The sequence below is a fragment of the Rousettus aegyptiacus genome, unplaced genomic scaffold (assembly GCF_014176215.1).
Source record: "Rousettus aegyptiacus isolate mRouAeg1 unplaced genomic scaffold, mRouAeg1.p scaffold_m13_p_1, whole genome shotgun sequence".
Classification (NCBI taxonomy): Eukaryota; Metazoa; Chordata; class Mammalia; order Chiroptera; family Pteropodidae; genus Rousettus; species Rousettus aegyptiacus.
In genome coordinates this window covers 84,046,861-84,061,896 of record NW_023416284.1, presented here as the reverse complement: position 1 = coordinate 84,061,896, position 15,036 = coordinate 84,046,861, and the positions used below count along the sequence as shown (strand labels likewise).

The following is a 15,036-nucleotide window of genomic DNA, read 5'->3' as shown; positions in this document are numbered from 1 at the left end:
TCTCCGAACATAGCTAAGAGGCCTATCTTTCAGCCCCTACTCTCTAAAAACTGGGCTGAAAAGAGCCAAATTTGTTTCTGATGAGTTTAGTGCAAGGCCCAAGTACCACAAAAACACTAATCTTGGGCAGAAACCAATTAAGAGATGACACAAAATACAAAATGAGAAAAAAGTGTATCCATACTTGGTCCCAAAAAAGATATTCAGATCCTAAGGTTATGACTGGCAAATAAGACCTACTTCCACTTCTCACAGTCACTTGCCAGATTTTCCATGTGTTGCTATGATTATAATCTTTGGGTCCATAATATGAAGCTGAGACTTCAGGAATAAAGCAGGGAGTTCTTTTTTCACAAAATGTTTTAAATAGTATTTTGCTGAACATTTTAATGTTATTTATAGAGAACAGTTTTTCTAATCACAATAAATGAAAGGTGTTTATATCAAGATTTCAGAGGCGTATGATCACAAATCATTGAAGACCTATGCTATTACAGTGACTTCTGTAATATATAATAATCCATATACAGGGTTCTGAAATCAAGCTTAAATTCCCCTCTGCTACTCTTCAGCTGTATACCTAGGCCCTGCTTCCTAACCTCTCAACCTTAGTTTCCTCATCTATAAAAAGAGATGACAGTAATACATAAAGTTGGTGTGAGGATTAAAATAAGATAATGCATCATAAGGTGCCTGACATAAGAAGTTATTTTTAAAACGGCACATTTGTGTTATAAAGGACTAGCTGTCAAGTGTGTACTTAAATTGTGACACCAATAACCTAAAACCTCACAGTGCTACCATTTTGCTCACCAGTAGGATAACTGGTGTTGAAATTGTACAGACAAGTATTAACCCTCATCATCACTGACAAGTCTCAATCAACAGTAAGTCCCAATAAGGGAATGTTCACTCCACCAAAGATCTGTGAAAGTCAAATGGTAGTCAGCTGAAATGTTATTCTCTTTCCTTCCATGCAGGAAATTAGATGTGATAGATTTATGTTAAAAGAATATCAATATTTTTGTATATTCCATATTTAAGCCAAAACCTGCCTTCACTGCTCAAGAAACTCCAATGGGCCAGTGATGACACTGCAGGTAACAGAACTTCCCATGGCTGTAACACTTAAAAGCACTGTGCATACAGGACTATTACAATGGAAGGGGTCTCTTGGAGGAGAAATAATGAACTAGGCAAGAAAGCTGTTGTCATCTAGAATAATTCAAGCCACGGATCTATCACTTATTTCCAGTTAAGATAAGGCATAAGGTTAGTCAGAATTAAAGTGGTTTTCTCCACTGAATATTCAGAGTTACAACCTTTATAAAGCTTGAATTACATGGTCTTGAAAACAAACTTTAATTCTGGTAGAATACACATAAAACTTACCCTTAACCATTTTCAACTGTATAGCTCAGTGGCATTAAGTATCTTAACATTGCTATGCTACTATCACACTATATTTCAGAACTTTTTCATCATGTAAAATTGAAACTCGGTAACTATTAAACACTAACTCCCCATCTCCTCTACCCCTAGTCCCTGACAACCACCACTGTACTTTCTGTCTCTATGAATTTGAGTGCTCTAAGTACCTCATATACAGTGTTCTTCTGTGTCCGGCTTTTGCCACTGAGCACAATGTCTTCAAGGTTCATCTGTGTTGTAGCATGTGAGATTTTCCTTTTTAATGCGAAACAATATTCCATTATATTTAGACACATTTTATTTATACTTTTGTCTATTGGTAGGTTGCTTCCACTTTTCGGCTATTCTGAATTACGCTGCTATGAACATGAATGTATAAATATTAAGACTCTGCTTTCATTTCTTTTGGGTATATACTCAGGAGTGGAATTGCCAGATCATGTGGTAGTTCTGTTTAATTTTTAAGTAACTGCCATACTATTTTCCATTGCACCACTGTATATTCCCACCAATGATGCACAGGGTTCCAGTTTCACCAACACATTAATGTCTAGGTTTTTTGGTAATTGCCATTCTAATGGGTGTGAAATTCTTTTATTACCGTCATCTGTAGAAGGAAATGCATCCTCCCCTCCCAACTCCACCTACCTTACTGGAGCCTTGACTGGCATCCCACTCTTGGAGGGAAGGGAGCGCCCTCGCCTCCCTAAAGTGCCAGGTGACCTAGCAAGGGACCGGGCAGAGCCAACGGTAACGTGCCCCTCTGGAACTAGAGCTGGCACCTCAAAATAAGATGACCTGTGCCGTGGTATCCATAGTGCCCCAAGTCCGGGTTCTGACAGAGATCAGCGAGAACCCATCAGGCTACAGCCAAATGGCCCGCAGAGGGAGTCTGGCTGAACGCGCCCAGTAGGCCGGGCTACAGCAGCCCGGGCTACAGCAGCCCGGCGCATGCGCGTTGCCAGGCGGCGGGGCGGGCCCCGGACAGCCTGTGGGCCTCGGCGCACGCGCTCTCCTGGCGGTGGCGCTACCTGGGACCATGATGGCAGCGGTTGGCCACCGGGTCGTGCAGCGGTTGCGGTTCCTCCGTTGCGCTTTGAAACCCGAGACCTACGTTCCCGCGGCCCGGACAGCGGCTGCGTTCAGGTAATGGCAGCAGTCGCCCACGTCCGCGTCCGCGGGCTCAGGCTCAGTCTGGGAGAGGAGAGGAAGCTGCTGGAGGGGCGCAGGCTGGCCGGCGGCCTGGCTCCAGGTGCGGGCCGTGGGCACGGCCTCATCGCCCTGTTTGTTTGTTTGTTTATTCGTTCCTAATAGTTTTAATAGTTCTTTTAGTACAAGCCTTTGTGTTTACCCGTGTATATTTTTATTTATTTATTTTTTAAATGTCAGCAGGTATCAAGGTAGCGCAATTATGGGCCTTGTGTCCTTTTTCGGATGGAAAATTATTTTCTAAATAAACTCCCTTTTAATCGTGACCGCGCCCGGGGTAGGTGCGCTTGTGGCGGTAGAGCTGATCTTCCTCTGCCTGTCACTTCTGGCCTAGCTATTCAGCCATGTTTCAGCCTCAGTTCTGTGACTCTGGAACCTTAAAGGGTTTGGGCGGTTGAGCCCAACCCCTTCCTTATGCAGACTAAAGAAACCTAGGAAGAAAACGTAATTTGCTTAGTAACAGACACATGACAGTGATTAGAACCTCAAGTCCCTTATTCTTAGTCCGTTGCACTTTCCAGGGTCTTCCGACCTTCAGACCCTGGGGCAACAGAAAACTCGGTTAATCTCTGATCCACTGTCTTAAAAACGGGTGTCCTTGATCCCAGGAGATACTAGGCAGAAAATGTGGATAAAGCATCATGAAGCTTGCTTTACTTTATTCTCTACATTCCTACCTACACACGCATACAAACATCCACAGCGCATATTATGCAATTAAGTATTAATGGGTAAGTTCCATTTATAACAAGGAAGAAAATCAAATGCTAGCTCGGTACCAGGTATTTAGAACCTCACTTTATCTAATGTGGAAACTTCTTATTTGAAAACTTAATTTGGAAGAAGGAGAAAGGGAAAATATGACATTTTTATATTATGACTGACTAGTTCTTGAGTTTCATATTTGATTTAGGTTCTTTTTTATTAAATCTTTGAAGAGTTTCAGGACTGTTTTGATACAGATGGAAAAATACGTTAGTATCCTCAGCAATGTAAATCTGAAAAAACACTGAAAATGGTGATTTATCCAGTTTCCTGTTTGCAGAAAGGGACTGAAGTAAAGTTACTGTGATTGTAGTGATATCAGAGTTACAATAGGTTATTTAATGATTGCAAGAAGGCCTATCTATTAGCAATGCAAATCATTCTTCCTAAAATAGCTCTGAAAAACAGATTTCTCTGCATTTTGAATTGCCATTTTATAAATGCAGTAGCAAATTGATATGACACGTAATGGGAGGAAACAAGCAGTGATTTTGGTTAATCCGGAAACAAAGCTGCAGCACAGTGTAAGGTCTGAGTACTCCTGTAAAACCTTTGCTGCAGGACAGCCAGGGCCCAACCTACAATTGAGCCGTATTCCAAGAAACTTGTTTTTAACTCTATTGTTTTGAACTCTGACTCTTCTTATTTTGTAATCTGTAAGATGGTTTGTTCCAGGGCCAGTTTAAAAATGTGCAATTATGCAATTAACTATTGACGAGTAAGTTCCATTTATAACTAGGAATTGCACGTTGTGTACAGTTGTGATGTTAATAATTTACAGAACCTGACAACCTGCCTGAATAAAAATGTTTTCCGAGTTCAACCTTGGGTTGCTCTGCCAGAGAATCAGACTCTCCTACCCCTGGGGCCTGCCACCACCTTCTCTCTGACAGTCAGGGTAAGTGTGGCCTCGCTACTGGAGCCCTGTTGGGGACTCTTCATTTATGAGGTTACAGAAAAAACATGGCTTCTGGCGTTCAAACAGCTACATTGCCACGTCGTAGCTGCATGAACATAAGCAAGTAACCTAACCTCTCCAAGCTGCATGCCTTGCAGAATTGTTGAGGGTTTGAGACAATGAATGTAAAAGGCCTGGGACATAATAAGAAGTAATTAGTAGGTAAAATTAGTGATGGCACAAATATGAATATCTACATACTAATACAATGTACAAAAGATGTAAAATTATGTCATCAAAATTCGCGTAAATCTATGCCTGGGGGTAACTTCATTGTAGCCAATGGTTACTTTGGAAAAAATATACAGAAGAAAAAGCTAAACATGCAAGATATAAAGGCTATGTAGGACTTTCAAAGTAAGGATGTATCTTATTAATAGCCTCCATTTTTATTTCTAAGCAAAGTGTGGAAGTGCCAAAGGCTCTGGCGTCAGAGGATCAGATTCTCATCTTGACTTTGCAATTTACTAGCAGTATGAGGCAAATTACCTAGACTCTCTAATCCTCAGGTTCCTCAGAGGTAAAATTAGGTTAAGTATAATATACATCACATAGGAAAAGAAGAATAAGATAAATTCTTAGCAGAGTGCCTTATTTAGTTTAATAATTAAACTAAATGTTACTTTTAGTTTAATCATTTGCCCCAAACTGTTACATTCTTACCTCTCCCCACAATAAACACTCCCTCTTTGAGGGAAACAGCTCAGCCCCCTAAATCAGGACCTGGATGCTGGTGTATTGCTCCAGACGTCCAGCCCTTTCATAAAATTGCCTGAGTCAAGGACAAATACCAGATAAGACAAGCTTTTCTAGATGAGTATGCCTTCCTCCAGGCTGTTTTCAAAAGGGAAATAGATTTTTTTTTTCTCCTTCAAGAAATTAACTCCGTACAGTTATTTTTAACCTGGGTTACCTATTGGAATCTCTTGGGGATTTGAAAATATACAGATACCTGGATCCTACCCCAGAGATGTTGATTTAGTGCAGTCTGGGCATCCAGAGATTTAAAAGTTTGCCAGAAAAGAAAAAAAATACGCATAGTTATAATAATAATTAAAATTTATTGGGCACTTAAAAAAAAGTTTGCTAGATGTTTAAAATCTAAGTTTTAGCTCCACTGATATAGCAGGAGGCAGGAAATGCTCTCATAAAAAGGAGCTGAGTGGGTATCCTTGTCGATGTTGGTGAAGGCTTGGTGAACTTGGTGGTGTCTGATGCCAAACCCACCCCCTTTAACCTCCTTGAGTCTCCTGTATCCCTCTACTTCTTTGTTATAGTACTTGGCAAACTGTATAGTACCTGCTGCTTGCAGGTTGAATTATCTGCCTTGCTGCCAGCCTTTAAGCAACATGGAACACCCAGACAAAGTAGATGTCCAGGAAATACGTGAATGAGTGAATAGTACAGTAGGGTCTTGGCATTTTAGAAAGTACATGCCAGGGCTCTACCCTAGTCACTGAATGATGGTCTCCCAGGGTTGTCCTAAGCAGGTATATTTTTAACTTTCCATGGGTAATTCTAATGTACACATCTGATTAAGAATACCTGGATTAGAAAAGCAATTATTAGGAGGGAGAAAATTATGGAAAAGACAAATTGATAGCCGCAATGGAAAGGGATTCATTCTTGTTCTTTAAAAGTTCTGAACTTTACTATCTTTTTTTTTTTTTTAACCTGAGATTTTGGAAAATTTGGTATCTTGAATGTGGTTCAAGTAATAAGCACATATTGGAGCCATTCAAGGCCTGATCTCTGTAGTTGATTATCTTTCACCATACCCATAACAATATTTATGTAAGACCTGCTGTCTAAAGGGCCCCTTGATAAGGTGAAGAAAAAATGCTATACCCATTTCAATTATATTTACGTTAAAATCATTTAATAACTTATTTTTTAAAATAAACTTTTTTTCTTATGCTTGAAATCAATTTGCATTTGATTTGCTTTTGTTCATAAGCAGTCTTCTATCCTGTTTCCCCAAAGTAGAGACCAATGAAAGGTTCTGGCAAGCTCCACTAACCCTAAGGGATAATGACAGGTGCCTCTCGTGTGACTCCATACAGGGTGTTGATGACAAAGTACTTAGCCTTAACTGCAAACCCTTTAACTGTTTAGCCTCAAAATATGTTCCTTCTTTGCCCCCACACTCCTGCCAGGCTGAATCCTGCCTTGTTACCACATATGTCCTGGGCCTTTGATCATACTATTTCTTCTAGAATCACCCGTGCCACCATATTCTTGGAAGTTCATCTCAAACTCTATTTTCGCACTCTTCTTCAACCCCGACGTGATCCCTCTCTCCTCTAAAGCCACCCTTAAAGTCTTCTCCCTTAATAACCCCTCCCTGACATTGAGTTGCCATTATGCCCAATTCTAGACTTTCTGGTTTTATTTCTGTATTCTTATTAGGGCTCTTGAGAATATGGGATAGAATATGTACTTTAGACATATCCAAGTACAGAGGGAAATTAGGTTTTTTTGCAGAAGAGATTTTGGAATGATCATGGAAGCAGAAGGAAAGGAAGCTTGCATAAGCCAGTGCCCTAGGGCTGATTCCTGGCCTCCTGAAGAGAGGCAGACAGAATCAAGTCAGCAGCACACACTAGCTTGGACATTGAGAAAGTTGGCTGGGTGGGCCGAGGTTCCTCGTATTGTACATAATATCTTCACTGTATACAATGACTTTTACGAGCATGTCCTTGACTCAAGAAGGGGAGCGAGCCCCTCAGAAATAGTTATGGAACAGGAGTAATAAAGGTACACATCCTCACTAACGTGAGCTGCGCAAATGCTGGTCACCTTTATTTGGGGAGATGCCTCATTCCTGTGTGGTGAACACAGGAAATAGGAATAACTTTGGCTCCAACCATGTACTTCAAGCTCTTCTTTCCTCACTCATACCCTACCCTTCCCTGCAGGTTTGCAAATCAATCTTTGTGTCTTTATCTTTTCTTCTAGACCGTGAGCAAAGCAAATGTGTCAGTAAACAAATGTTTGCTGAAATGACTATTAGTAGAGTATTATTTGCTTTTATCTTGTTCCTAGAGCCATCTTAACAATAAAAATGAATTACTCAGAGGAATAAGATATTAATAATAGGTAACTTGGCAGTGTCAGTATGACACTACCATTGCTCAGTGGCTTTATTATTGCTCCTCCCATAATATTTCTGTAGATAATGTGCTTATAGTTATGTCAAGCCTTGTTACCAACCAATTCTGTCATACATGTCTAGAAATGGTGTGGTGTTTAAAATGATGTACCTGTATTTAACACATTTGTTCCAGTATCTGTCCCGGCATACCATAATGTCCCTCCTGTCATTCAGCCATCTGGGAAATTGGTGGGGAGGCTGTTAGAGCCTAATGCAGGGCCTTTGTATATGCTCTTTTCTGATATATCCCAGCACAGTCATCTCAGAGCTTCTGAAAAAGCAGCTGAGGAGAGGTTAATCAGAACATAACACCTGGTACAGCGCATGCATCATTCAGACAGAACAGACCCTACCAGTAGCCCTGGCTCAAGACCGTCTCCATGCCAACATGTGCAGTTAGATGCTGCATCACAGGAGGTCTTGTGCCAAGGAGGATTGGTGACAGGAGGAGGGCTCTTGAGCTGAGAGCTTATGGACCCAGCTATTTAACAATCAACCCAGAAATATCTCAACATCTTAAAAACCAGTCTGGTCATATATCAGTGCAGTCGGGCATTCCTAACTTGAGCCCTTCTATAGCTGGCTAGGGAATGTGATGAGCCATATGCCTAAAGGACAGCCTTGAGAGCAAGGCCTCCCCTTAGATCCCTGAGACCAATTTTATCCTTAGGAATGGTGCCAAGACAGCTGTAGGTCTAGGTAGCTTCCCTAGACCTGCTAAGGGTCTGTGCTGCTGATGCTCAGCCTCACATATCATTGTGTGGAGCTCCCATGTCAGCCTGCCCTTTGGCACCACCGGCTTCCAGCTCACCAGGCATGTGCCCATGGGCCCGTAGGGCCATTGACTTGAGCAAGCCAATCGGTACTTTTGTAGGGTAAGCCTGAGCTGCTCCTGCAGGATATTCAAACATGAATATACAATCCAGACCTGCAGCCTAGTAAAGAAGATACAAACCTATGTCCTTTTTAGGTTAGGAAAACTGAAGCACAAATCAAAATAATCCAAGAAGACTGAGAAGGGTACTAGAACTGACTCGTGTATATAAAATGGCAGTTTTGTCATATTACTTTGGCACCACTAAATAATAATTTTCCTTTGGTGATGGGTTTTTTCTCTTCTGTCTAGTACCTCGGTAACCTCTGCCAAAGTGGCTGTGAATGGTGTCCACCTGCATTACCAGCGGACCGGAGAGGGCAATCATGCAGTCCTGCTGCTTCCTGGAATGTTGGGTCTGGAAGGTTTTAATGGAATGTTCTTGCTGTGTAACCTATGATGCTTTCACAATAGTAGTTGCCAAATGTTGATTATTAATTTTAGTGCTTTGCTGAAATGCTTTAAGTACTATTTGCTACAATCAACTTTCAGTGATACTGAAAGATAGCTTTCTGATATATATATATATAAATATAAATATATTTATATATATATATAAATGTGATGAGCCATATGCCTAAAGGACAGCCTTGAGAGCAAGGCCTCCCCTTAGATCCCTGAGACCAATTTTATCCTATATATATATATATTTATAAATATATATATATAAATATATATATAAATATATATATAAATATATATATATATATAGTTCCTTTAAATACCTGTTTTTTTCCATGCAAGCACATTGTATGGTTAGTTGCCTACAGTTTGAGAGGATGACAGGAGTCAAGGAAAGGGATGTGGGAAGAAGGGATAAATGAAGGAAGAAGATGAGTGAGTGACCAACCATCCCAGTTTGCCTGGAATTCAAGGGTTCCAGGATGAGAGACTTTTAGTACTGAAAGATGGATTGATTGCCTTGTTGTGGTTGACGATATGTTTAATTAAAGTAAGAGCTAAGAACAAAACTGAGTTTAAAGGCTTTTCGAAAACCAAAATTAGATTGGTATGAATGGAGCATCGTAAAGCCAGCTGGATCTCAATGCCATTTTATAGAAAAGAAATTGAGATGTAGAAAGTTCAGGGGGAAAATTTCCAGTGATTCCAGGACATCTCAAAATTGGTTTTAAGGGTTTTAGCATTGAATTGTTACCAATATGTACTTTCTTTATGCTTTGCTTCTTTCTCCTAAAATTTTTCAGTTACTTGATGGTTCCACCTGCCTGATCTTCACTTGATTGTGGTACCATTGTGCTACTGAGTCATCCTTATCTAGATAGTACCATTTTTTCCCTTAAGCTATGTAATGAAGGAAGACATTTACTCCAATGGCTAATGTAGAGCCACAGTTATCTGTAAAGCAATGAACAGTTTGCCGGCTTAGATTTCCATTATTTCAGTATCGCAGTTATTGTCCAGATATAAAAAACTTTTGACAATTTAATTTTTGTTTATGTAAAACATTAACCTGATTCAAAAATTAAAAAGGTAAACACTGAGGTTCTCTCTCCCAGTCCCCTGTCCCAAGCACCCAGTTCCCCTCTCCACAGGCAACCAGTGTTGATGTTTTCTTGTCAAGTATTGTATAATTGTTCCTTAAAGTTTTTTTAAGGTTCTAGTATCTTCAAATGTGTACCTGTATGCCAGAAAGCAAGTGTTATTTCTGAAATTGGTCTTGAATAAGACTTTTCTTTTCCTGCTTTCTCACCTCCTGCCCCTCCTTCAGGGTGGTTCCCATGGGGAAGTCCCTCCAGTTCTGGGACCATAAGAGAAGTTTCCCATGTCAGAGCAGTAAGCATGAGCTTGAAATCCATTTATGTTTTTGGCTTGGGTTTTCTGAATTGTATACATGATGTTGAGAAAGGCATATCTCATCAGGAACAATGATGGTCCTCAATAATGTTAAATGATCCTGCACTATCTTGAAAGATGTTTTCTGATAATAGTTTATCAAGTAAGATGCGGCCTGACTTATGAGTACTCAGAAACCAAGCAGACCTTAAAAATAAATTTCTGACTTGCCCGTGGACTGGACTCCTTGAGAATCTGGCTTTACATGCTGCATGCAGTGGATGTGGGCATACCACAGAGAACTTTCTATGTGCACACACTGGGGACTGCCAGTCAAGTTCACTGCTGGCTCATTAACATATGCTGTTTTGTAATGTTTTACTGAAATAAACTAATTCGATTTCTTTCTTCCACACCCTACCCTCCTCCCTCATTTCCATGTTTAGTTTTATGGTTTCTAGTTATACCCACCTCCCCCCCCCACCCCAATCTTCAGGGCTATTAACATTAGCTTAGAAAAAAAATGAGATTTTAGAATTCTACTTTGAATAACTTGGATCAAATCTCATAAATTTCTCTACATATATTGGGATCTCTCTCACTCATAAGTCACTTCTTGAAAAAAAGAAAAAAAGAAAAAAATAACCCAGAATCATATTTATTTCTGAGAAGTTTCATAAATTATTTTTTAATTCTTTTAAAAAAATTTTTAAAGGAAAACAAAGCAGAAGAGTCATCAAAAGTGCAGGACTATAATAATAAAAAAGGACCAAATGAAGAATCAGAGCCTCTGTCTTTCTCAAAGTAGCCACTAGGGGGAGATAAGAGGCAGGTCTGAACTCCACCAGGAAAGGAAGTGAATCTTTCCCAGTAAATGGATTCCATCATTGCAAGACTGCTTTGCTGATTACATTCTGGTGTCTAACTTTGAGTAGAAACTAGTTACTTTGTTTTAAGATTGTACTTATTTCTGTTTTAACAGTAATGTGTTTGAAACAATGAAAGCATTCTCCTGAATTAACCAATTGGGTATTTTTAGGAAGTGGAGAGACTGATTTTGGACCTCAGATTAAGAATTTAAATAAGAAGCTCTTCACAGTGGTTGCCTGGGATCCTCGAGGATATGGACATTCCAGACCTCCTGATCGAGATTTTCCAGTGGATTTTTTTGAAAGAGATGCACAAGATGCTGTTGATTTAATGAAAGTGGGTTTCTCAGGGAAGAGCCCACGGGAGAGAGGATAGCTGGTCCTTTACTAATTCATCTTGTTTTTGTTTTTTCATTTCTGTGAGGGCAATACTATGCAATTCCTATAGAAAATTTAAAGAGTTCAAATAGGTATAAAGAAGAAAGTAGAAATATCCCACAATCCAACTATTTAGAGATATTACAACCGAGACTTTCTGGTCAATCTTATTACATATATAAATACACAGTTTATATTGATGTCATCATACTGTACCTAATATTTCTCTAACTTACTATTTTATTGAACAATTTGTCAAGGAGATACTTCTATGTCAATAAATATGTTTATATCACCATTACAGTAAGCACGTAGTGTTCTATTATATGGATGTACTGTATCTTGTTTTACCTCTCTTCTAAGGTAGATAAATTACTTAATTTTTAAGTTGCCTTTTTTGTGATTATAAACAGAAGTGCAGTGAACATTCTGTTCCCCTGGGCATTTTAGTTCCTCCTCCTCCTCCTCCTTTCCCCTTCTTCCTTCTTCTTCCTCTTCCTCTTCCTCTTCCTCCTCCTCTTCCTCTTCCTCTTCCCTCTCCCCTTCCCTTCTCCTTCTCCTTCTTTCTTCCTTTCTTCCATACATATTTTAGGAGATGACTTGCTGAATTATAGATACAAATGATTATTTTACAAGATAGTGCCAAATCGTTATTCATAGTAGTTATCTCAATTTATCAGGAAATATCTTGGATGGATATTTGTTAATTCTTTAACTTAAATTTTCCCAAGTATTCAAGACAGCATTTCCCAGATGTAATAATTGTACATTTTCCTTGTGAAACACATTTTCAGAACCCGGTAGATTGACCCTCCCCATGACACCATCCAACCTTCCTTTAGCCAATTCTTCGCAAAGTTGCAATTAGTGGCTTTACCAGATGCAGTGACTTCATTTCATCCACTTTCCTCTCTGATCTACACAACTGTTCTCAAAGTCTTTGCTATGATGTCCGAATACAGCTAATCACCATTGTTTTCAGTTCTTTGAGATTTTGTCCAACTCGAAGATATAGGTCCTTCATAATTCAAAACAGGACTGTGTACTTAAGTTTTTATGACAATTATATTTATACCAAACTAATTGAGAGAATATATTTATGTCATCAAATGGTGAGCTCTAAGGTTTTTCTTTACTATTGATATTCCAAACCCCACAGCTGTTAATTATTGATTATTGGGTTCTTTTAACAGGAGCAATAACTTGTGCTGTGCTTTTTGTTCTATTATCACAGATGCTGAAGTTTAAGAAGGTCTCTTTGCTGGGGTGGAGTGATGGTGGTATAACAGCACTCATTGCAGCTGCAAAACATCCATCTTACATCCACAAGATGGTGATTTGGGGAGCCAACGCCTATGTGACTGAGGAAGATGAAATGATTTATCAGGGTAGGTTCTATGAACTGGAGATGTCGTGACAAGTAGCATCCTCTTCTTCCTTCTTCCCTTTCATGTCTTATTTTGATATGTACCGACAAGCCATATCTCATCTGCTTCCAGCTCTCAATTCTAAAGTAGGAAGAATAATGAATTTTCAGAACAGTTATACAATTTAACCAGCCTATGTTTTAAAGCTCTTTCCAGAAGTGACACTTTTATGACTCAGGAAAGGGCTAAATCAGTATGTTTTCTACTACTGATAGTGAACTTCAAGGAAGGAGGGGGCGTGATGTGAAGTGTTATTCATTACCCCATTTAAAACAATATAAGTACAAAAAGGAACCTTGTATTCAAATATGAAACCTTTTGATAAAGAATTTTCGTGCCAGTCACATTTTTAAGGTTGTCCTTTGCGGTTTTTAGACACATGAGAACAGGCGCCAGCAAACTAAAGCCAATGGGCCAAATCCGTCCCGCTACCTATTTTTGTAAGGCCTAAGCACCAATTGAGGAGGTTACCGCCATAAATCTTGGAGACTAAGATGAGGTATCCTCCTCCATCCCCGTTTCATTCTCCACTTTCAGTGTTGCTATCCAGGGTCTTTACTGGTGGCCCCTGGTGACTGTTGGCAATTACTGGGCACCCAGTCATGGAATTTCAGTTGTTAATTCAGAAGTTGCTTAGCTTCCAGCAGGTTGCCCAAATTAAGACTGCTGAACCCTTGGGAGAAGAGAAGGGCGCATCAGGATCTGTCGGGGGTGGAGAGGGGTCTGGGGCAAAAAGTAAAATTGACCTGGGCTATCCCTCCACCACCACATACTGGTCTGGCCCACCAAGACCCTTCCTTCAGGCCAGTAATTTTTTGTCCTGGATATGTTTCTATTGGATAGGCCACCCCAGAGAATTAGTACAGGCAGATCGGAAGTTTCTCTCCTTTATCTACATAATATCTTTGATTTTTGCCTTTTGGCTTGCAGAGCCTAAAATATTTTCTTTCTGGTCCTTTACAGAAATAGTTTGCAAACCCATGCACTAAAATATCACAAATCTAGTCTTTTTCAGCTGTTCTGCAATTCAGATGACTTAAACTATTTAATGGCAATGTTCTATTATAGAATCTTAGTTCTTGACAGTATTTCTGTTTGGTGAAGAACTATGAAACTCTTAAATGATAAGTTCGATTTAGTTACCAGTCCTACTTGGTACTCCTGCCTGTTCTTATTGTATCTCCACCTGATTAAGAGGAGAGTGTCTGTCATGTGCAAAGTAAGCCATTCTACTTTGTTGTTGGTCCATTTCCTCCCACTGCCGCTAGGATCTTTGGTTCTCTCTCTCTCTCTCCTGTATCATTGACTTCTCTGTGTGACTCTTTCCTCTCAGCCTATAAAGGTGGGCATGGTTCCTCCTCCAAAGGTTGCTCTTCTTACCTATAGATACTAGCTTACCATTTTTGTCCTTTCCTACAAACTTATTGAAAGAGTCGTCTGTAATCTGTGCTTCTGTAATTCTCATCTCATTCCTTCTTCAGTCTATTGCGGCCTGTCTCCCATTCTGGTCCACTCTACTAAAACTGTTCTCACTATGATAAGTTTAATTTCCTTGTTGTCAAAGCCAGTGGATTCTTTTAGAGTTCTTTGTAGTATTACCTTGTTACTCCTTAAAAGTTTGTAAGGGCTATAGTGATATCACCTTATTTTCTCCCCAAACTGGTAATTTATGTCATCTCTCTTTTTATCCTGACCAATTTAACTAGAAGATTATCAATTTCATTGATTTTTTTTTTTTTCAAAAAATGATCTTTTGGTTTTACTGATTTCTTTTTATTGTTTTCTGTCTTCAATTTTATTGTTTCTGCTCTGTATTATTTTCTTTCTTCTGCTTGCTTTAAGTTTTAATTTGCTTTTTTTCTTATTACTTAAAGTAGAAGCTTAGACTATTGATTTAGAACTCTTCTTTTAAATATAAACATTTTAATGCTATAAGTTTTCCTCTAAGTACTGCTTTGGCTGCATCTTACAGTTTTTTTATGCCAGTTTATTTATTTCTTTTTTCATACTATATATACATAATGTTTTTTAACATTTTATTTTTTTATTTTCCTGTACTCCCTACCCCTCCCATCTGGTAACCACTAGTCCATTGCCCATGTCCATGAGTCTCTGTTTGTTTGTCCTGTTCATTTGTTGCTTATAGGTTTATATCCCATATATGTGATATCATGTGA

At 39.3% G+C, this 15,036-nt stretch overlaps 1 protein-coding gene across 2 annotated transcripts in view; it reads left to right on the top strand.

Moving 5' to 3' along the window:
* The first annotated feature begins 2,418 nt into the window (after window positions 1-2,418).
* Window positions 2,419-15,036, top strand: part of BPHL (biphenyl hydrolase like) — a 40,290-nt gene continuing 27,672 nt past the window's right edge. Inside the window, exons 1-4 of one of the 2 annotated variants that reach the window (XM_016166683.2) lie at window positions 2,419-2,577; window positions 8,644-8,747; window positions 11,225-11,391; window positions 12,667-12,820. In XM_016166683.2, coding sequence (XP_016022169.2) covers window positions 2,471-2,577; window positions 8,644-8,747; window positions 11,225-11,391; window positions 12,667-12,820 — 532 coding nt within the window. In that variant the 5' untranslated portion in view covers window positions 2,419-2,470. Of the gene's footprint in view, window positions 2,578-8,643; window positions 8,757-11,224; window positions 11,392-12,666; window positions 12,821-15,036 lie in introns of both variants that reach the window. The other variant, XM_016166681.2, reaches the window with a different exon arrangement.